Below are 24,106 nucleotides of genomic sequence, written 5' to 3' on the forward strand. Positions count from 1 at the left end.
CCTTTATTGCTTACCCCTAATTGCCCTTGAGAAGGTGGTGGTGAGCTGCCTTCTTGAACTGCTGCAGTCCACCACAGTGCAGTTAGGGAGGGAGCTCCAGGATTTTCACCCAGCAACAGTGAAGGAACAGCAATATATTTCCAGGTCAGGATGGTGAGTGGCTTGGAAGGGAACTTCCAGGTGGTGATGTTCCCATGTGTCTGCTGTCCTTGTAGATGGTAGTGGTCATGGGCTTGGAAGGTGCTGTCTAAGGAGCCTTTGTGCGTTTCTGTAGTGCATCTTGAAGATAAATTCTGCTGCCACTGTGGGTTGGTGGTGGAAGGAGTGAATGTTTGTGCATGGAGTGCCAATTAAGTGGGCTGCTTTGTCCTGGATGGTGTCAAGCTGCTTGAGTGTTTGTTTTTCAGTGCATTGTGGAACTTCACTTAGAGCTGGTGTACTTGGTCACTGCCTTTGTGCCCTCCGAGTCGATGTGCTTGGCCAAATTCTCTGGGCAGCAGCAGGTGCACGGCGGCCTGGATCTCCTGGGAAGCTGATGGTGCTGCACTTGTTGTAATGGGTCATGTGGGAAGCCTCGCCTACGATACGCTTGAAAATGTTGTTGACGAACAAGTTCATGATGTTCATGGCCTTGGAGGAGATGCTGGTGTCGGGGCAAACCTGCTTCATCACTTTACAGATGTAGATGGAGTAACACTCTTTCCAGGATCCCACCCTCTTCTTGCCGCCTTTCAGTGGTGCCCTCTTCTGGGCTTTTTTGGTGCCCTTCTTGGAAATTGGTGCTTTCTTCTTGTCAGCTATGGTTACAGTAAACTGCTGGAGCTACACTCAGAGGCAAGTAGCAATTATTCCATCACAGTCCTGACTTGTGCATTGTAAATGGTGGACAGGCTTTGGGGAGTCCGGTGGTGAGTTATTCACCGCAGGACTCCTAGCCTCCGACTTGCTCTTATAGCCACAATCTTTATATGGTTAGTCCAGTTCTGTTTCTGATCAATGGTAATGACCAGGTTGTTGATTGGGGGGGATTCAGTGATGGTGATACCATCGAATGTCAAGAGGCAATGGTTACATTCTCTCTTGTTGGAGATGTCATTGCCCTAGCATTTGTTTGGCGCAAATGTTACTTGCCACTTGTCAGCCCAAGCCTGGATATTGTCCAGGTCTTGCTACATTTGGACATGGGCTGCTTTAGTATCCAAGTAGTCACAAATGGTGCTGAACATTGTGCAATCATCAGTGAACATCCCCACTTCTGACCTTATGATGGAAGAAAGGTCATTGATGAAGCAGCTGAAGATGGTTGGGCTAGGACACTACCCTGAGGAACTCCTGCAGTGATGTCCCGGAACTGAAATGATTGACCTCCAACAACCACAACCATTTTCCTTTGTGCTAGGTATGACTCCAACCAGCGAAGTATTTTCTCCGTAATTCCCATTGACTCCAGTTTTGCTAGGGGGTCCCTAATGCTATTTTCAGTCAAATGCAGCCTTAATGCCAGTCACTCTCACCTCACCTCTAGTGTTCAGCTCTTTTGTCCATGTTTGAACCAAGGCTGTAATGAGGTCAGGAGCTGAATAACCCTGCCTGAACCCAAGCTGAGCTATTGCTAAGCAAGTGCCATTTGATAGCACTGTTAATGACCCATTCCATCATTTTACTGATGATTGAGAGTAGACTGATGGGGTGGTAATTGGCCAGGTTGGATTTGTCCTGCTCTGTGTGTACAGGACATTCCTGGGCAAAGTTCCACATTGTCGGGTAGATGCCAATGTTGTCACTGTACTGGAACAGCTTGGTTAGGGGCGTGGCAAGATCTGAAGGACAAGTCTTCAGTACTATTGCTGGAATAGTGTCAGGGCCCATAGTCTTTGCAGTATCCAGTACCTTCAGCCATTTCTTGATATCACATGGAACGAATCGGATTGGCTGAAGACTGGCACGTGTAATGCTGGGCACCTCCAGAGCAAGCCAAGGTGGATCATCCACCTGGCACTGGTTGCAAATGCTTCAGCCATATCTTTTGCTGATGTGCTGGGCTCCCCCATCATGGAGAATGGGCATTTTTCTGAAGCCTCCTTCTCCAGTGAGTTGTTTAATTGTCCATCACCATTCACGACTGGTTGTGGCAGGACTTAAATCTGATCTGTTGGTTGTGGAATCAGCTCTGTCTATTGCTTACTGCTTATGCTGTTTGGCATGCAAGTAATCCTGTGATGTAGCTTGACACCTCATTTTTAGGTAAGCCTGGATGATCCCCTGGCTTGGTGGTAATGGTAAGACTGGAGGATATGCCAGGCCCTAAGGTTACAGATTGTGGTCGAGTACAATTCTGCTGCTGCTGATGGCCCACACCGCTCATAGATGTCCAGTCTTGAGTTGCTAGATCTGTTCGAAATCTATCCCATTTAGCATGGTAGTAGTGCCACACAACACGATGGAGGATATCCTCACGTGAAGACGGGACATTGTCTCCACAAGGACTGTGAGGTGGTCACTCCTACCAATACTGTCATGGACAGATGCACCGAGGCAGGCATATTGGTGAGGATGAGGTCAAGGATGTTTCTCCCTCTTGTTGGTTCCCTCACCACCTGCCGCAGACCCAATCTAGCAACTATGTCCTTTAGGACTCAGCCAGCTTGGCCTGTAGTGGTGCTACCAGGCCACTCCTTGTGGCGGACATTGAAGTCTCCCATCCAGAGTACATTCTGCACCCTTGCCACCCTCAGTGCTTCCTCCAAGTGGTGTTCAACATGGGGGAATACTGATTCATCAGCTGAGGGGGGAAAACGGTATGTGGTAATCAGCAGGTTTCCTTGTTCATGTTTGACCTGATGCCATGAGACTTCATGGGGCCCAAAGTCGAGAACTCCAGAGCAACTCCCTCCCAACTGTATACCACTGTGCCGCCACCTCTGTTGGGTCTGTCCTGCTAGTGGGACACGACATACCCAGGGATGGTGACTGTGGTGTGTGGGACATTGTGGGTAAGATATGAATCCGTGAGGATGACTATGTCAGACTGTTGCTTGACTAGTCTGTGAGCCAGCTCTCCCAATTTTGGCACAAGCCCCAAAGATGTTAGTAAGGTGGGCTTTGCAGGGTCGACAGGGATGAGTTTGCCATTGTTCTTTCCGGTGCCTAGGTTTATTCCGGGTGGTCCGTCCAGTTTCATTCCTTATTGACTTTTTTTAAGCAGTTTGATACCACTGAGTGGCTTGCTAGGTCATTTCAGAGGGCAGCTGAGAGTGAACTACATTCCTGTGGATCTGGAGTCACATGTAGGCCAGGCCAGGTAAGGACATCAGATTTCCTTCTCTAAAGGACATTAGTGAACCAAATGGGTTTTCATGGCCAATACTGCTCTAAGGATCACATATGGACTCGAAATTTTAACTTTGTTTCTCTCTCCACAGATGCTGCCAAGCCTGCTGAGTTTTTCCAGCATTTTCTGTTTTTGTTTCAGACTTCCAGCATCTGCAGTATTTTGCTTTTATCTGGGTTTTCATGGTCATCATTAGCCTTTTAATTTTTATTGAACTCAAATTCCATCATCTGTTGTGGTGGGATTCAAACCTGGGTCCCCCAGGACATTACCCTGGGTCTCTGGGTTAATACCACCATGCCACTGTCTCCTCTGGAACTTAGACCCAGAACAATGAATTACATTCAAAACACAGGCATAAGCAGCCTACTTTTCCCATGGCAGGTGTGCAAATTATATTTTTTCCCCAGAACAAATGCAGTTTAAAATTCCCTCCAAAATAATGAACAGGCAATGGTCAAATTATGTCTCATGAGAATTGCAATGATCCCATCATATTATTCATACAGTCAGATAAAAGAGCATGGGTTAGATTTAATGCAGACGGTCATGGCAGGAAACATAGTGGCCAGGCCCACTTAATCGCGGGAAAGGCCCCGTGTCGGTCGCTCAGCAGTGGCAAAATCTCCCTCCGATTTAGTTGGAAGGGATTGGCATGGGACTCTCAGCTGCTAGTGGCAGTTAAACCTGTCTGCCTTAAACAGTCGGTTTACTTCTTACCATTGTGCAACTTAAAATCAATGATTTAAAAGTTAGGAAAGAGTAAGGATCACAAATGATGTCATGTCTTTCTACCACTTGCAGCAGCTTCAATGATTCATTTCCAAGAAAATTTCAAACCAATAGCATTGAAATTTTGGTAAGTCCTCATAACTTTGAGAGATTAAATGCAATGTGAAAGGTAAAATGTAGGCATCAAAATAGAAGATAAAAGCAATAATAGTAACATGCTTACTTGATTTAGAATATCTTGCTTCTGCAGAGTTGTGTAAATTGAAGGACAGACAGAAAGAAACAAAGGAAGAAATAGGTTATTGAACAGTAATATAAAGATTTGCAAAAGAATAGAAATTGTTCATAGAATGGATTTTTGTTTCAGAACATTAACTACATTGTATATGTACAGATTTGTACCAACCATGGTAGGACAATAGGGCCATGTTTTACTTACAAGAAAATAACACATCCATAACCCTTTGTTTCTTCAAGGGGAGCTCACACTAAATATTTGGCAAGAATCTTTTTAATATAATGACTTAAGTTGATGTATTATTGCTTTACGTACACATGAACAACACCAATGAAAATGAAAGGAATAAAGGGCTTGCATTTACAACACAATCACCAGATATCCCAAAGCATTTTACAGTCAATGAAATACTTTGGAAGTGTAGTCATAGTTATAATGTAGGAAACATGGCAGCCAATTTACGCACAGCGAACTTGCACAAACAACAATCTGATAATGACCAGATAATCTGATTCTTATGATGCTGATTGCGGGATAAATATCGTCCAGGACACCAGGGGGGTAATGTCTTGCTGCTCTTCGAAGTAGCACCGTGGGTTCTTTTAAGTCCACCTGAAAGGACAGACAGGGTCTTGATTTAATGTCTCATCTGAAAGATGGCACCTCCAATAGGGTAGCACTCCCTCAGTACTACGCTGGAATGCCAGCCTTGTTTTTTGTGCCATGCTTATTGCAGTGTCAAGCAACAAAGCTCTTTTGGCTTGCTTTCTTTGAGACAAACAGTTTTAATGCACATCATTTTGAAAGGCACTACCATTCTTTTAAGACAACACCTAATGATTTGTTCAACATTTCACAGATCTACATCGTTAAAAAAACTTTTCACCCTAGAGGTTGAACAGGCCATTTCAACTATGAGGCTATCAAAGTCAATTTTGCTCTTTCTCATTAGAAGGCCTATGCCTGTGCACAGCATAGGTCACTTGATAGAAACAGGAATACTGAGCACACAGGAAGACTGAGCATCTTTCCCATTCCATTAGCCTGGAAATGCTATGTTTAACTGTGCTATCCCCATGACTCTTCTGGTTGAAGTTTACTAGCAGGGATCAAACCTTCCTTAATTTATACTGTATATTACATCAAGCAACAATTTTGCCATTGAAACAGCCAGGAAGAACAAATTAAGGAAGAATAGACCGTACAATGCCTCATGCCTGTTCCAGCATTCAAACGATCATGACCGATCTGCCTCAACCAGCCCACTCCCCAAAGCCTTTAATTCACTGAGACACCAAAAATCTAACAGCCTAAAAAAGAACACTAAAATTTGTCAAAGGTGATTTCTCTTTCATAAAACCAAGTTGACTCTTTCTAGTCACACAATGATTTTCTAAGTGCATTGTTAAGACTTCCTTAGTAATAGATTCCAACATTTCCTGATGACTGACATTAGGCTAATTGGTCTGTTGTTCCCTGTTTTGTCTTTATCTCCTTTCTTGAATAGCAGTGTTACACCTGCTAACATCCAATCCACTGGGGCTGTTCTAGAATCTAAGGAATTTCATTAGAAAATCATAAACCAGTGAATCTACTATCTCTGCAGCCAATTCTGTAAGAATCATCGGATGTAGACAATAAGTTCTTGGGAATTTGTCAGGCTTTAGTCTCTCAAGTTTCTCGGATACATTTTCTCTGCTGATATTATAGAGTCGTAACAATGGTTTCAGCACAAATGAGGCCATTCGACCCTTAGTCTCCATGCAAGAGCAACCCAGCCAGTCCCATTCTCTTGCCCTTCCACTATAGCCTTGCATTTTTTTTCTCTTAAGATAATTATCCAATTTCCTTTTGAAAGCCATGATTGAATTGGAATCCATCAAACTCCGAGACAGTGAAGTTCAGATCCTAACCACTCATTACATAACAAAATCTTTCCCTCTTGCCGCCTTTGGTTCTTTCACCATTCACTTTGAACCAGTAGCCTCTGGTTCTTGACTCTTCCATCAATGGTAACAACTTCTTCTTGCCTACTCTGTCCAAAGTAAATAACGTCTTTATTTAATAATAAGCTCTTCAATCTTATTAGAATCTTGGTTACCCTCCATTTCTGGAATGCAATTTGTCTCTGCTACTGTGAAGATAAACACAACATACTTGTTCAATGTTTCTGCCATTCTTCATTACCCTGATAATTTCTCCTGTCTCTGTTTCTAAACAATCAACACTTACTTTTAGCTACTCTCATTTTTTATATACTCATAAAAGCTCATGTAATCTACTTACCCTATTTGTGTTGCTGGCTCAACATCTATTTTATTACAAGTGCTTTGTGCATTAGGATAAAGAGCCTTTAATTTTATTCCTGACTAATTTACTTTCATACTTTTTTTTTCATTTTTTAATCGAATTTTGGGTCACCCTGTACTGGCTCCTAAAACTCTCCCAATACTCAAGCTTACTACCATTCTTCATAACTTTATAAGTTTCTTCTTTTAGTCTATTAATATCCTCAACTTCCCTAGTAACCATCTTGCTGAGATTTTGTTTTATAGTGGAATGTATTTTTGTTGAATATTTTGAATCATTCCTATAAATGTTTACCACTGTTTACTTACCATGCATATTAGTTTATTTACCTAATCAAAAATAGACAGCTCTCCCCTCATACCTATATAATTAAGGTTCTTGAATTGGACTAGAGTATGTAACTCTCAAACTTAATATGGACTTCAATTTGTATTACGAGCAATTTTTCTGCTAGAGGATTTTTTACTATGAGATTACTAATTACTATTGTCTCATTTGCAAAATACTAGACATAAAACAGCTTTATCCTTTGTTGGTTCCACAACATATTACTGTAGAAAGTGGTCATGAAACATTCTACAAATTCATCTTCCAGACTATCTTTGGTAATTTGATTGGTTCAGTCCATATGACAGTTAAAGTGTCCCATGATTATCACATTGCCTTTGTTACAAGCTCCAATTATCTCTTATTTAACATTCTATCCACAGTACAGCTACTGTTGGGAGCCTAAAATCTACTCTCACTAGCATTTTATGACTCTTGTTGGTCCTAATCTCCATCCAAACTAATTCTACTTCATGATCTCCTGAGCCAAGATCGTTTCTTACTACAGTGCTATGTTATTCTTTGTTATAAGGCCTCCTTCTTTTCCATTCTGCCTGTCTTTTTGATTATTAAGTATATTGAAATATTTATTTCCCAACCTTGGTCTCATTTCCGCTATGTCTTTTTAATGGCAATTGGATCAAACCCATTTATCTCTATTTGTGCTGCTCATTTATCTATTCTGGTATGAATGCTGTATGCATTCAGATAAAGAGCTTTTAATTTTATTTTTTTACCACTATTCTTTTCCTGGATCTTATTAATTGATGCACCATTATTGTTAAACTTCCTGTCCCTTCCTGAATCATTAGTGTTCTATTGCCTCAAATTTTCTCTTTGGATTTCTAAATTTCCCTTCCCCTGACCTACCCCCCACCACACCCCCCAGCCCCACTTTGAGTTTAAAGTCCTATCCAGAGCTCAAGTTATATTATTCACCAGAACATTGATCCCCAGCCTGGTTTAAGTAGTGCCCATCCCACTGGAACAGCTCCCTCTTTCCCCAATGCTGGTGCCAGTGTTCCATGAATTGAAACTCCTCCTTCACATACCATTCTTTTGAGCCACATGTTTAATTCTCTAATCTGTTTGATCCTATCCCAACTTTCACATGGCTCAAGTTGTAACTCAAGAGGTTATGAGACATTTGGAGGTCCACTTATTAATTTAGATCCTAATTCCTCAAACTCACTCTGCAGGACCTCATTCTTAGTTTTACCTATGTCATTTGTTCCTACATGTACCACAGCAACTGGATTCTCCAGCCATGAGAGGATGTTTTTAACTTTAACACAGGGCAGGCAACATAATTTTCAAAACTGCTGGTTGTGACTACAGACAACAGTATCTATCCTGACTAAACTGTTCCTTACAATTACCTCATTCCCAGCACTTGAAAAGCTTCCTGCATCATGGTGCAACAGTCAGTTTGTCCAAATACTCTGCAGTCCTTGTTCTCATCCACACAGGTAGCAAATACCTTGAACCTGTTGGTCAAAGTCAAAGCTGAGGCTCCTCCATCATTATATCCTGAATGTCCATACCCACCTGACTCATAGTCACACCCTCCTATCCATAACCACTGACAAACTCAAGTTATATTTAACAGGTCTGACTGTTTTCTGGAACAAAGTGTCCAGGTAACTCTCCCCATCTCTGATAAATCAACTGTTAAATGTTGCTCCTTGAATTAACCAAATACAGTCACAATTTTAAATTCCAATAGTGTACACCATCAATCCAAATAATCTGTTAATAACTCAGACTGGATCTTACATTAAAAGCATGTGGGGTATCCTAAAATTGGTGGTCAAAGACTTGCAGTGCTAAAAGTGAATTTTATGGAAATTGGCCTATTGTAATACAGTGTCTAAGATCCTTATGAATGGGACAAGCTAGATAGACTAGCTGGTCTTTCCTACCTGGTGTTTTTGATACGCTGACCTTTTAACGTAATGTCATAGATTTACTGGGGGAGAAATCTGTTTATGCAGCACCACTAGCAAACTTAACTTTGTTCCCCAGGGGCAGGAAGCACTACAGGCTGCTACTCAGGCATCTCACACAGTGTTAAAAATGCTCCACCATTATGATGTTCCTTACCCACCCAGATGCAAGTAATCTACTGGGAAAGCCAAAAACAAAACACATAAATAAGCCAATAAGTTACAAAAAATTATGAAAATATCCTTTCCATCCACCCCGCCTCCCCCACCCCTGAAGCCCAGACCCAAGACACACTGGTGTTATCATTGAATACAAAATTCGATTCAGTGTCGTTAGGTTACTTTGGCCTGTTTACAGTAAAAAGAATACACATTTAACGTGCACTGGTGCACAGCCATAGAAATCCTGTGAAGCAACAAGAGATTTTGATAGTCTAACATTTGGAGGAACCTAGAAACTTGATAAGGGAAGTATATTTCTGTGAAATTTTTTCCTTGGCTTACATGACCATACATATGAACAGACCAATTAGGAGGAGTAAGCCACGTTGCCCCTTGATCCTGCTTTGACATTCAATAAGATCACAGCTGATCTAATGTTAACCTCGACTCCGTATTCCTGCCTACCCCAATAACCTTTCACCCCCTTGCTTATCAACAATCTATCCACCTCTGCCTTAAAAATATTCAAATACTCTACCTCAACCACCTTTTGAGGAAGAGAATTCCAAAGTCTCACAACCCTCCCAGAGAAAAATGTTTTCCTCATCTTCGTCTTAAATGGTGACCCCTTATTTTTAAACAGTGACCCCTAGTTCTAGATTCTCCCACAAGAGGAAACATTCTTTCCACATCCACCCTGCCAAGTCCCCATAAGATCTTATATGTTTCAATCAAGTCACTTCTTACTCTTCTACACTCCAGTGGATATAAAACTAGCTTGTCCAGCCTTTACTAATAAGACATCCTGCCCATTCCTGGTATTAGTCGAGTAAACCTCTGAACTGCTTTTAACGCACTTACACCCTTCCTTAAACAAGACGGCTAATACTGTACACACTACTCCAGATGTGGCCTCGCTGATGCCCTGTATAACAGTATAACTGAAGCTTAATCTCCCAACTTCTGTTTTAAATTCCCCTTGCAATACACAATAACATTCTAATAACTTTGCGAATTACTTGCTGCGCCCGCATACTAACATTTTGTGATTCATGCGCTAGGGACACCCAGATCCCTCTGAATCTCAGAGCTCTGAAAACTCTCACAATTTAGATAATAAGCTTCTTTTTTATTCATCCTGCCAAAATGGACAACCTCATATTTTCCCAAATAACATTCTATTTGCCAGACCTTTTCCCACTCACCTAATTTATGTCCTTTTGTAGCCTCATGTCCTTTTCACTTTCCTACCTATCCTTATGTCACCAGCAAATTTAACAACCATACCATTGGTCCCTTCATCCAAATCATTTATATAAATTGTAAAGAGTTGAGACCTCAGCACTGATCCCTGTGGCACACCACGCACCACATCCTGCCAACCAGAAAATTATCCATTTATGCCTACCCTCCGTTTCCTGTTAACTAGTCAATCCTTCTCTCCATGCCAATGTTACCCCTACACCATTAGCCTTTACTTTCTGCAATAATCTTAGGATTTCGCAATTAACCTTATTGTGAATAGCCTGCTTAATTTTCTTCAAAATAACCACAATAAAATTGCTTGGAATTAGCCATGTACAGTTTTTTTTCTAGCATCTATTGAGGTATAAGAAATCACCACTTTAATTTGATAGATATCAGCCAGCTGAACCATGCTATCTGCTAATCACCATTTGATCTACTGAGAGGTCTTCTGTTATAACCCTGAGATGAATCAGTGCTCACTAGCTCTTCCTGTTCTCATGTGAAGCATCCTGTATAACACCGAGTATGTAACGGTTCCATTTGGGTTTGGATTCAATCGCACATACAAGTGATCCAGTTTCAGGTTTAGGGGGAGACGATGGCCTATGGGTAATGTCACTGAACTAGTAATCCAGAGACCCAGGCTCTGAGACATGAATTCAAATCCCATCATGGCAGGTGGTGGAATTTAAATTCAATTAATAAACCTGTAATATAATGGTAATCTCAGTAATGGTGACCATAAAAGTATCAATTGTTGTAAAAACCCACCTGATTCAGTAATTCCTTCCTTTAGGGAAGGAAATCTGCCGCCCTTACCCAGTCTGGCCTACATGTGACTCCAAATCCACAGCATTGTAGTTGACTCTTAAATGCCCTTTTAAGTGTCCAAGCAAGTCACTCAGTTCAAGGGCAAGTGGGGATGGGCAACAAATGCTGGCCTTGCCAACAACACCCACGCCACATGAAAGAAGAAGGGAGAATTGGTGATGTCTTGCATCTTAGCATTTTGTGAACCTCATTCAAGTGTAAATTTAAATTGCAATGTAGTGGATTCTGCTGGATTGACCTTTTACAATTTTGATTTTTAATAAATCTGATTCATAAGGTCTAACAAATTGACCAATTATTTTTGTGATGCAAAAGAGTCTGAACAAATTACGCTGTAAAACGCAAAATACTGCAGCTGCTGGAGATCTGAAACAAAAGTAGAAAACACAGGAAGCATTAATCCAGGCAAGTAAAATTTATGGAGCGAATGCTGTTCTCTTTACAGATGCTGACTGACCTGACTGTTTCCAGCATTTTCTGAATTTCTTCAGTAACACTGCATTCCTGTTTGCCTCCGAGCAATACTTCATTACTAGATGTTTGTGTATATTAGGCTTATGGAGAGTGAGAGGTGCCTTGTGGGCACAATAGAAATATTAAGATTAGCTGAAAAATGTTGCACAGCTATGGGTCTTTTGTTTACTAATGCTGCAGACAAGGTGCCAGATTATTAACATCATTTAAAAACAATGTGCCAATGCCTTTTTTTAAGAGCATGATAAATTTTAGTAGTTTACCAAGCAATGGATTTCAGAATTCAAAGTGTATGCCATAATAATAAACTTTGATAAAATGTTGAAGTTGGTACAGTTTATTGCCAAGTACAGTGGGGGGCATTGACATTTATTATTATTACATATTACATTTCTAAAATGTTGTGCAAAGCAATAATGTAATCCAACTTTTATTCATAGCCACATCAGTGTAAAATATTTTCTCTTTGTGGAGGCTGCTGAAAGATATTGATGTCTCTGAAATAGTTTTTGAATTTGCAGCTAATTTTGCTGCTATTTCTTGTGGCAAAATAACACAAAAAAAAATGACCAAACACTGGCTTTTAAACTTGAAAACTCTACAATACACTATCACCAGTATTTAAAAATCCTAATTTTAAATGCTTAAAATTCTGTGTTGAATAGATTAATACTTTACCTACCTATTTCTTCCCCTAAATCGTTACTTTCTAAGATTCTGACATTGTGCCTCACTCCCAACTGAGAAAGAGGCAAATGATCATCTCCCACACCTGTGTCACTGCTGCTCTGCAACTAGATGCAGAATAGTGGGTGGGACCAGTCTAGGGTAACTGTAACTCATCCTTTGAGTTTACTTTTCCACCTTGTGGAAAGTAGCACTTCCCTTCCCGGCAGCCAGTTTTGCTTTCAGCCAGCTGTAAAGTTGGGGCAATCCAGTGCCCTCACATCAAAGCACACAATATTAGAATATTACTTATGTGACCCACACCCCACACATTTTTTTGAAACACCACAGGGGTAGGAGGTTGTACAAGTGGCAGCCTACATGCTGCCAGCCCCCAAAGTATTTAAGTCAGTGTAGTGCTGTTAGAAAAAGCACTATGCAAATAAATTTCTCCCCCAGCTATGATGTAGCACAGCCATAGGACAAGGTTTGAAGCATTCAGACTGCTACTGGAGCACTCTGAATAAATAATGATACATAAAATCAGTTTTACTGGACACTCTGATCATCATAAAGCAGGGGTTATTCTAGACTGGCAGAGGGATATTCTTATGTTACTCATATACATAAATAAATGCTAACTGCCACTAACCAAGAGTTAAGAATTTCTATAATTGCTGTGCCATGATCCACTCAAGTTGAGTATATTGAAGCAATTCAGATTTTATTTGAAACAAAACAGAAAATGCAGGCAAACCTCAGCAGGTCTGGCAGCATATGTGGAGAGAGAAACAGATTTAATGCTTCAAGTTTATGACCTTTCATCGGAAGATTTTATATGGAACCAGTTTTTCCAGCTCTAAATCTCGTAATATTACAAAATATACTAGTCCAGTCCAAGAAAGTATTTAGCAGTGAAAAAACCATTAGAGAAATCAATTCTTGAGATAGTGAAAGCTTGACAGTACCACTAGTGGTGGTGGTGGCATTGTTGACTGATTTTGTGGTGAGGTTGGGTGGAATAAAAACAGAAAATGCAGGAAATACTCATCTGGTCACACAACGTCGAAGAAGAGAGAGTTAAAGTTAACGTTTCAAGTCGGTAATGTTTTGTCAGAACTAGAAAAAGAGATATAGCAGATTTTAAGCTAGTTGAGAGCCAGGGAAAGTGGGTGGTGGGATGGTGGAGAACAAAATAGAATAATTGTGATGATGAGGAAGGCAGGAAAGGTTCAATGACAAAAGGCAAAAGGACATGGTAATAAGAAACATAAAGAATCAAAATGTGATGAGTCTAGGAGGTGTAAACTGGAAAAACAGAATCATTACCAGCAACTTCTGAAATTGTTGAACTCAATGCCAAGTCTGGAAGGCTGCAAAGTGCCTGAATGAAAGATGAAATGCTATTCCTCAAGCTGACATTAAGCTTCACTGGAACATAGGAGGAGGCGGAGCTGAGAGAGCTCAAAGTAGGAGTGGAGCTGAGAATTAAAATGACAGGCAACCAGATGCTTGGTGCCACACTTGACAACAGAGGTATTCTGCAATACGGTGAACCCCCAATGTAGAAGAGATGCAACACTTGCCCTTTTACCTCACCTCTTCCCACCGTCAAGTACCCAAGTCACTCCTTCTAGGTGAAAGAGTGACTCACTTATGCATTTTTCAATTTAATATACTGTATTCACTGCTCACAGCGCAGTACCCTCTACATTCCTCACCAGTGAAAATACTCTGTGTCTACTCTATCACAACCTTTCATTATTTTAAAGACCTCTAAAAGGTCTCAGCCTTTTCAAGGGCAAAATAAAAGACCCAAGCTGCTCATCCTATCCTGATATAGTCCTACATTTCTGGTTTCATCCTTGTAAATCATTATTTGCACTCTCTCTAGTGCCTTTAAATCATTTTTATGTTATGGCAACTAGAACTGGATACAATGTGCCAAATGCGGAGTAAAAAAGGTTAAAATCAAATTTAGTATAACTTCTCCAATTTTCAATTCTATCCCTTTAGAAATAAACCCTAATTCTTGGTTTCCAAACTCTTCATTTCTCTAGCCAAAATGTAATATCTTATTTATCTATCCTGAAATTCATTTGTCAATTATATGCCATTCTGCAAGTTAATGTCTTCTTGTAATTTGTTGCCGTCGTTCTCAGTATTGCCTCTCTTCCCCAGCTTGGTGTCATGCATTAATTTAGAAATTATGTTTTTCATTCTGAATTCCAAATGGTTAATATAAATTCTGAATAACAGCAATCTCAGCACTGATCCTTGTGGAACACCAATTCACTTCCCACCGTCTGCCACTCTGAATAACTACCCTTTGCCTTTACTCTGCTTTCTGGCTTGAAACCAGCTAGCAATCCACTCCACTACTTGCCCCCGACAATATGTTCTCTGACATTATTCATTAGTCTATTAAGTGGTACTTTATCAGAAGCCTTTTAAAAATCTAGATAACCTACATCTACAGCATTGTCCTGTCTATTCTCTCTGTTGCTGCTTCAAAAATTTCAGTGAGGGCGGTCAAGCAAGACTTTCCCTTTTAAAATCCATGCTGACTATTCATAATTATAATCTTGGTTTCTAGATGATGACAGCTTCTCCCATCGCTAACAACTGCAAGAGAGCATCAACGGTTTTAAATCGTGAACAATGGAATTTCTACATCATTTCTCAGTATGAAGACAAATCCAACAGCACAAATTGTACCTGGTTTTGCATTTCATTAAATACTCTTAAATGCTTTTGGTTTCTAATAAGGAAAACAGTAAAGTAATAAGGAAATTATACTTTGCATATTTTCCTGACACCACCACCAACTTGCATTTATATAGTACACTGACGTGGTAAAAGACCCATGGTACAACATAGACAACATCAGACAAAAATCTGATTCGCAGCCATGTAAATGGACATTAATGCAGGTGACCAAATGTTCAGTCAACAGGTAGAACACAATTCTGGTCCCAATTTTGATCAGTAAGGGGCACACGAAGAGACAGGCAACTATGCCGGAGTGAGACAGTGACTGAGTGAGTAGCAAATTAGGCTCACGTGGGCATTCCGTGCACAGGGGAAAGAGATGTGGTATACATAGGAATTATTCCAAGTCAGGAACAGGAGCAGCTGAGCAGAAATGGACCTGGGTGTAAACCTCACCTTTGGAGCAGAGTTTGAAAAAATAAATCAAACAGTGACATCACAGGAAAACCATAAGTTCATCGGTTCATTAAAAAACTGCTGTTAGAGAGTGTCGTTAAGTAGCTTTAAGTTAGAAAAGCATATTATTTTTAAATTAGTAGCTACTTGGATTTGAGTAAGAAACACTAGGAATAAGGGGAAGTCAGATCCGGTAATGTAAAGTAATATAAGTAAACCAAGATAAAATAAAGTTGACGTAAGGAAAGTAAAGACAAGACATGGCAGAGCAGCTCAGTCGTGTAGAATGCACGTCTTTTAATGTTTGGGAAGACATGGACATTACTGGTGACCTAGACAACCACAGGTGCAGAAAATGTTGTCAGCTGCAGAAACTTGAGCTCTGCGTTTCAGAGGTCGAGTGGCAACTGGAGTTAGTGTCACATTCACATGGTTGAGTACTACTTGGATAGCATGTTCAGAGGGGTGGTCACACTGCAGGTTAGGAGCAGAGGCAGAAAGAGTGTAGGTGACCGCCAAGCAGCGCAAGAGAACCCTAATCAGGTAGTACAGGAGTTCCCTGGGGTCACGCTCACTAATCAGTTTTCCTTTTCAGATACTGGTGAGGGCATTGGCTCCTCAGGGGAGTGCCACAGCCAAGTTTGTGGCATCACGAGCAGCTTGGCTGTACAGTAGGGGAGGAAGAAAAAAGGAAGAGCAATAGTGATAGGGGATTCATTAATTAGGGGAACAGACAGGAAGAGCAATAGCGATAGGGATTCATTAGTTAGGGGAACAGACAGGAAGAGCAATAGCGATAGGGGTTCGTTAGTTAGGGGAACATAGGGGAACAAGCGGGAAGAACAATAGGTGATAGGGGATTCGTTAGTTAGGGGAATAGACAGGCATTTCTGTGGCCGTAGATGTGATTCCAGGATGGTTTGTTGCTTCCCTGGTGCCAGGGTCAAGGATGTTACCGAGCAGCTGCAGGACACTCTTCTAGAGGAGGGTGAACAGCCAGAGGTCATGGTCCACATTGGTTCTAATGACTAAGGTAGGAAAGGGGATGTGGTCCTGCAGACAGAATTTGGGAAGCTAGATAGAAAATTAGCAAGCAGCGCCTCAAAAGTGGTAATCTCTGGATTACTCCAAGTGCCACATACAAGTGATCATAAAAATAGGAGGATAAGGCAGATGAATGCATGGCTGGAAAGATAGTGCAGGAGGGAAGGCTTTAATTCCTGGGACACTGGGACGGACTCTGGGGGAGATGGCACCTGTACAAGCCGATGGGTTGCACCTGAACAGAGCTTGGGCTGAGTTCCTTGCAGGACATTTTGCTAGTGCTGGTGGAGTTTTAAACCAACTCAGCAGGGGCGTGGGAATCAGGAGAGAATATTAGAGAGGAATACCAAAGTGCCCAAAGTAGTGGGGGAGACAGATGGCAATAGAATAGAGAATAGTATGTCAATAGGCAAAGTCGGAGTAAGGGAGAAAGTAATGAAGTCTAAATCAGGGTAATACTGCATGTATGTGAATGCACTGAGCATTGAAAATAAGATTAGTGAGTTACAGGTGCAGAATGCCATGCAGAATTATGATGTTGTGGCAATAACAGAGACCTGGCTCAAGGAAGGCTGGACTGGGTGTTAAACATTCCTGTGTACAAGGCATTCAGGAAAGATAGGGCAGAAAGAAAAGGAGGAGGGATGGTGGTATTGGTTAAGGAGAGCATTGCAGCGCTGGAGAAAGAGGATGTCCCTGAGGATTCAAGGACAGAATCAATTTTGCTAGCACAAGGAACAAAAAGGGTGCAATTACATTGTTTGGTGTAGTCTATAGACCTTGAACTGGTGGGAAGGATGTAGAGGGACAAATCAGTAGGGAAATTATAGAGAAGTGCAAACATTATTGAGTAGTTATAATGGAGGATTTCAAATATAGACTGGGACAGTGGTAGCATAAAGGGAAGAGAGGGGAAAGAGTTCATAGAGTGTGTTCAGGAGAATTTTCTACAGCAGTATGTTTCCAGTCCAACAAGAAAGGAGGCACTACTAGACTTGATTCTTGGAAATGAGGGTAGGCCAAGTAGGTCGAGTGTCAGTGGGAGAACATTTAGGAGACAGTGCTCACTGTGTCACAAGGTTTAGGATGATGGCAGAAAAGAACAATGGGCAATTCAGAGTAAGAATAATTAACTAGGGAGAGCTGACTTCAATGAGGCAAGAACAGAGCTGGGCCTGATTGACTGGAACCAAAGATTGGCGGGAAAAACTGTAGCTGAACAATGGAGTACCTTCAAAGAGGAGATGGTTTGGACACAGTCAAGGTATATTCCATCAAAAGGGAAAGGTAGGACAAACAAACACAGAGCCCCCTGGATGAAAAAGGAGATACACATTAAGATAAAGATGATAAAGTGCACTTATGACAGATGTCAGGTGGAAACCAACTGAGAACCAAGCTGAATACAAAGGTTCAGAGGAGAGGTGTAGAAGCAAATAAGAGAAGTGAAGGGAGATTATGAGAAAAGACTGGCAGCCAACATAAACGGGAATGTCAAAGTCTTCTATAGACACATAAATGGTAAAAGGGTAGTAAAAGGAGTTGTACGGCTGATATGGGACCAAAAAGGGGATTTACACATGGAGGCAGGGGGCATGACTAAGGTATTAAATGAATACTTTGCATCCATCTTTACCAAGCAGGTAGATGCTACCCAGGCCATGGCAACAGACGAGGAAACTCTGTCACTAGAAAGGTTCAAAATTGATAAGGGGGAAGTGTTGAATAGACTGTCGATGCTTATAGTTGACAAGGCACCGGAATCGGATGAGACGCATCCAAGGATACTGAAGGAAGTGAAAGTGCAATTTACACGGGTGCTGGCCATAATCTTTCAGTCTTCTCTAAATTCAGGGGGGCTTGTAAGGATAAGACCAGCAATTACAGACCAGTCAGTCAGGTTAATTTCAGTGGTGGGGAAGCTTCTAGAAACAATTATTCGGGATAGAATTAATAGTCACATGGAAAAGTGCAGATTGATTAGGAAGAACCAGAAGAGAAAATCGTGTTTAACTAAATTGCTGGAGTATTTTGAAGAGATTAATAAAGAGGGTTGATGAGGGTAATGTTGTTGATGTGGTGTACATGGACTTCTAAAAGGCATTCGATAAAGTGCCGCACAACAGACTTGCCAGCAAAGTTGTAGCTCATAGAATAAAATGGACAATAGCAACATGGCTACAAAATTGGCTGAGTGCTAGGAAACAGCGAGTATTAGTTAATGGATATTTTTCGGGCTGGAGGAAGGTTTGTAGTGGAGTTCCCCAGAGGTCGGTATTAGGACCCTTGCTTTTCCTGATATATATTAATGATCTACATCTTGGTGTGCAGGGAACAATTTCAAAATTTGCGGATGGTACAAAGCTTGGAAGCATTGTAAAATGTGAGGAGAGGGTAGAACTTCAAAAACGACGTAGACAAGTTGTTAGAGTAGGCAAATAGGTGGCAGATGAAGTGCAATGCAAAGGAGTGTAAGGTGATGCATTTTGATAAGAACAACATGGAGAGATCATATGAAATAAGGGGGACAATTCTAAAGGGTGTTCAGGTGCAGGGCGGCATGGGTGTATATGTTCATAAGAGCATTAAAGGTGGCAGGACAGGTGGAGAGAACATTTAATAAAGCATACAGTATCCTTGGCTTTATTAATAGGGGCATACAGTAAAAGAGAAAGGAAGTTATGCCAAACTTGTATGGGACAATAGTTAGACCTCAGCTGGAGTAGTGAGTACAGTTCTGGGCATCACGCTTTAGGAAGGAAGTGAATGCATTGGAGAAAGTGCAGAAGAGGTTTACAAAAATAGATCCAGGGATGAGACATTTCAGTTATGAAGACAGATTGGAGAAGTTGGGACTGCTCTCCTTGGAGAGAAGATGGCTAAGAGGTGTTTTGATAGAGATGTTCAAAATCATGAGGAGGTTGAACAGAGCAGATGAGGAGAAATTGTTCCCACTCATAAAAAGGATCAAGAACGAGGGGGCACAGATTTGAAATGATTTGCAAAAGCAGCAAATGCGATGAGAGAAAAAACTTTTTCACACAGCGAGTGGTTTGGGTTTGGAATGCACTGCCTGGAAGTGTTGTAGAGGCATGTTAAATTGAGGCATTCAAGAGGGCATTAGATGATTATTTAACTAGAAACAACATGCAGGGTTACAGGGAAAAGGCAGGAGAATGGCACTGAGTCATAAGGCTCATTCGGAGAGCTGGTGCCGACATGATGGGCCAAATGGCCTCCTTCTCACCATAACAATTCTGCGATCCTGTGAACTGCTGATTACCATAGCCACCCAAAGCATAGTAAACAGGCTGCTTCCCACTTAAATTCCCTGCCTGCACACATTAAGGAAGCTGTACTGTATTTTGATCACTCAAGCTTGAGCTAATGTCCTCGCTGAACAGCAAGCAGCAGATTACAAGTAAACCAGTCATTGCAGAGGGTTTTGAGCTCTACTCAAAAGTTTATCACCTTTTACTGCTTACTTGATCGTGGAGGGTTGAAGAGTATTTTTGAAATATATCAGGAGATAGGACAGGGAAGCCATTGAGAAGCCTGAACACAAGGATGAGAATTGTAAAAATGAGGCACTTTCATACTAGGAGTTAATTTAGGTCAGCGAGCACATGAATGATGGGTGAACAGGAGTTGGATGCAAATTTGGACACTGGTAGGGATTTAGATGAGGTCAAATTGACAAAGACTGGACGGTGGACGGCTTGCAGGAAAGCACAAGAATAGTTGAGTCTAAAGATAACAAAGGTATGGGTGAGCGCTTCAACAGCAGGTACACTGAGGCGGGGGCAGAGGCGTGTGATATTATGGAGGTGGTAGTGGTCAGTCTTAATGATGGGGAGGGCATGGAGTCAGAAAGTCTGCTCACGATCAAACAGCACAGCAAGATTCTGAACAGCCCAATTTAGTTTCAGATAGTGGCCAGGGAGCAAAGCTTGTAGAGGGCCAAGTCAACTGTCGTGCAGTTGGTATCATTGTTTCAAGCCAATAATAGCATCATCTTAAAGTCAATGGGGAACATGGGAAGAAACTTTGATCTTCCTTCTGTACACACGCCTTTCTTTCTCTCTTGTGAGAGTTTCATAATTACAGGTGGATTCTCTCTGCCAAACTCACAATCTTGGTCTCAAATCTCTTCTCTGTTGCTTGTCATCAAAGTCACTTTGTTCCTCGTCTGTACTAAAATTCTCCAAGACAACATGTCAATTTGCCAAAACATTACTTCTGAATTTTAAAAGCCTCCAGCAGATGACTTGGTAGAATCTTTTAGCAGGGTTTTCGTTTCAATAAGTTAATAATGCACATTTATAAATTATGTATAAATAAATCTGCAAGGGCAATAGTTGAATCACCCCTAGTCCTAGAAATTATTAAAAACATAATTTAGTCATTGTAATGTGTTTCAATGTTGGTGGAATCCAAGAGTTTGAAAATATTTTGACCACAATATTAAAATCACAAAAATATAAAACATGATATCTATCCTAATATTTGTCAAGCTAACCCATGTGTCCCTGTTTCTAGTCACATGTGCATTTTAGCTTTTGCTCTGGACCCAAGCACATCACTTCTATTTCCCTTGTTTCCTGTTTTCTCTATCTTTCTTACGCTCTTCCCTCTAGTCATTATGACTCCTTTCATTTCCCCCTTTTCAGGCACTCCACCCTCCCACCCCACCCCCAAAATCTCAACCCAATCCTCTGTTCCTTCTACTCACCTGCTACCATCCCAAGCCCACACCTTCCCAATGTTACAAAAGACCCAACCAGCCACTTTTTGCTGCCTCATTATGAGCAGCAACTCTATCTTTCCTATTCTACTTGCTGTTCTTTCTGACCAGCATGCTCATCAAGGCTTAATCATGCCAAATCCTCCTTCCCATCCCATTTGTCCCTCCCAACACAGAGGATCTGGACTTTGCCAGCAAATCAACTATCAGCACCTCTCTTATTTTCCTCAAGAATGACCATTTACCTGTGAACAAAGCCCTTGACATCCATCAGCTTATTGTGGATGACTGCTTTATCACAGCCTTAACAGAAACTTTGCACAAAGGTAATGGCAACTTCCCCTTAATAAAGAAAAACTGCCTAACTCCACCTTTCGGCACTAGCCCTACTCTACCTGCTGTGGTAGTACTGCAGCCCATATCACCAGATCTCAGCTTCGTCTATTCCACTCCCCGCCAAACCCCCCCACCTCCAGCATCTTCTCCTTTGCGCATTTCACTTTTTTCCACCTATTTTGCCTCTCCTCCAAAATCTTAATTCTCCATTGCCCACCCAGGTACAAAGCCAAATTTCCTCACCAAAATATTTTCATTGTATTCCTCCCTCAGTCTCTGCACTGAATGACGTCTCATCCTTGGCAATTTCAACCTTCATCTCAACTCCTGCTGCCCTCCATCCTAAGAATTCACTGCTCTCTTGTCCTCCCTTAACCCTTTCCTCCATATAAACCTATTTATCCAGATTCATGGCCATTCCCTCTCTACTTACATCATCTCAATCACAGATAAGGCCAATTCTGATCACTTCCTTGTATCCCTGTCCACTCACATGGACCTTCCTCTCCAACGCCTAGTTAACCCTTTACCTGAGTTCTGAAGAGTCATATGGACTCAAAATATTAACTCTGTTCCTCTCTCCACAGATGTTGCCAGACCTGAATTTTTCCAGTATCTGCTTTCTGTTTTTATTTCAAATTTCCAGCATCCGCAGCATTTTGCTTTTATACTTCTGTGCCTTCCCCGGTTACTTCCGTACTTCCCTTACGCCTGCAATTTCAAATTCCCAACTGTCTAGTCTTTGGTCTACAACATTTCAGTAGCTACTGATCTGATGAATTTTCCCATCAGCTCCACCTTTGATACACATATCCCAAGGAAAGCTCTCTCATTATAGTTGTTCCCTAGATTGGCTCATTTAAGTTTAAGAGATGTAGACTTGAGCACTTATAGTGGACAACAGATTTAGCTATTCATCACAAGAACTGGCTATGCAAAGATAACAACCACTTCTCTACTCCACTTCTAAAAGCAATGACTTCCAATAATAAAGAGACCTTGGAAAACTGGAAGAGGAGTAGGCCATTTAGCCCCTTGAGCTCACTCCAACATTCAACGAGGCCATAGCTCATCTGTGACTTAACTCCATTTGCCTGCTTTGGTCTCATATCCTTTAATACCTCTCTTACTGAAAACCTATTAACCTTAGAATTAAAATTAATTGATCTAGCATCAATTGGTTTGCTGAGGAGAGCTCCAAGCTTCTACCATCCTTCTGAGCATAGAAATTTCACTCCTGAAAGCTCCGGCTCTAGGCTAGGCAATGTTTCCTTGTCCAAAATTCTCCAACTAATGGAAAGAGTTTCTCTCTATCTACCCTATCTGTTCCCCAAATACCTTGCAAATCAGTCCTTCATCTTGTAAATTCCAGAGAATATGAACCTAGTTTGTGTAATCTCTCCTTATAAATTAACCCTTGAAGTTCAGGTATCATTCTGGTAAATCTAAGCTGCACTCCCTCCAAGGTCAATATATCCTTCCTGAGGAGTGCTGCCCAATGCCGAGCTCAATACTCCAGGTGCTATCTCACCAGGACTTTGCATAGCTATGACATGACTCCCATCTACTTCCATTCTAGTTCATTGGAAATAAATGCTTGAATCCCATTTGCATTTTCAATGATCTTGGTATCTATCCATGACATTTAAATAATCAATGTACGTGGAACCCCAAGTCTGTTTGGACTGCCACTGTTTTCAGCTTTTCACCTTTTAGAATGCACGCAGTTCTATCCTTTTTAGGTCCAAAGTACATAACATACTTGCCTATATTGAAATATATTTGCTACAGTTTTCTCCATTCTCTTAACATATTAATATGCCTTTGTAATTTATGCTTCCATCTACACTGTTTACATTGTTACAATACAAAGTTTATAAGTTTATGATGCTTGAGCATGGTTTAAGGTAAAATGGAGTACGGAAGTCATGTGACCTGCTCCAACTCTTGCTTGAGAAGGTGCAAGACATCCACAGTTGTAAACAATGATCAAGCAGCTGAATGCCACCAGCGACATCCTGCCAATTATCGCTACTCTGTCTCTTGCTGTCAGCCAACCTCCGAAACAGGCCAAAAATTTGTTTGTATTTTCATTTCCATGAGCTTCAACTTTAGCTAACAGTCTCTTCTGAGGGAGTTATCCAATGCTTGTTGGAAATCCATATAAATAACATCCACTGACATTCCCCTATCCCGATTTTAGTCACTTAATGAAAAAAGTTCAAAACAGGTTGACCAGGCCTGACCTACCCTTTAAAAACTCATGTTCTTCGATCCTTTGAATATTTTTAAGATGTTCAGCAGTGGGTTTTTTTTTGAGGACTCTTCGAGATTTTGGGGGGGCTGCTTTTTGGTTTTCAGGGCTCTTATTTCCATTCTCACTAACTCCTTTATTAAGTGATGCAATCACATTACCTTCTGTATTTATGTCAAATTCTTTTTAGGGTTTCCTTTAGACAGATAAGACAGCAACCGAAGATTTTATGCTGAATCCTTCTAGATTTGCACAAAGTGCGATAGCGGGCTGGAAAAAGGGTATTTTGCCCAAC

At 41.2% G+C, this 24,106-nt stretch overlaps 1 protein-coding gene across 9 annotated transcripts in view; it reads right to left on the reverse strand.

Annotated features, from left to right (window-relative positions):
* LOC121284866 (diacylglycerol kinase beta) overlaps nucleotides 1–24,106 on the reverse strand; it is a 695,944-nt gene that overhangs the window by 508,452 nt on the left and 163,386 nt on the right. For 6 of the 9 annotated variants that reach the window (XM_041200699.1, XM_041200700.1, XM_041200704.1 and 3 more), the window contains one exon: nucleotides 4,287–4,307. The exons of the other annotated variants lie outside the window; for them this stretch is intronic. In XM_041200699.1, the coding sequence (XP_041056633.1) occupies nucleotides 4,287–4,307 (21 nt within the window). The remainder of the gene's footprint in view (nucleotides 1–4,286; nucleotides 4,308–24,106) is intronic. 9 annotated transcript variants of the gene reach the window in all.

This window comes from Carcharodon carcharias, chromosome 12, assembly GCF_017639515.1.
Source record: "Carcharodon carcharias isolate sCarCar2 chromosome 12, sCarCar2.pri, whole genome shotgun sequence".
Classification (NCBI taxonomy): Eukaryota; Metazoa; Chordata; class Chondrichthyes; order Lamniformes; family Lamnidae; genus Carcharodon; species Carcharodon carcharias.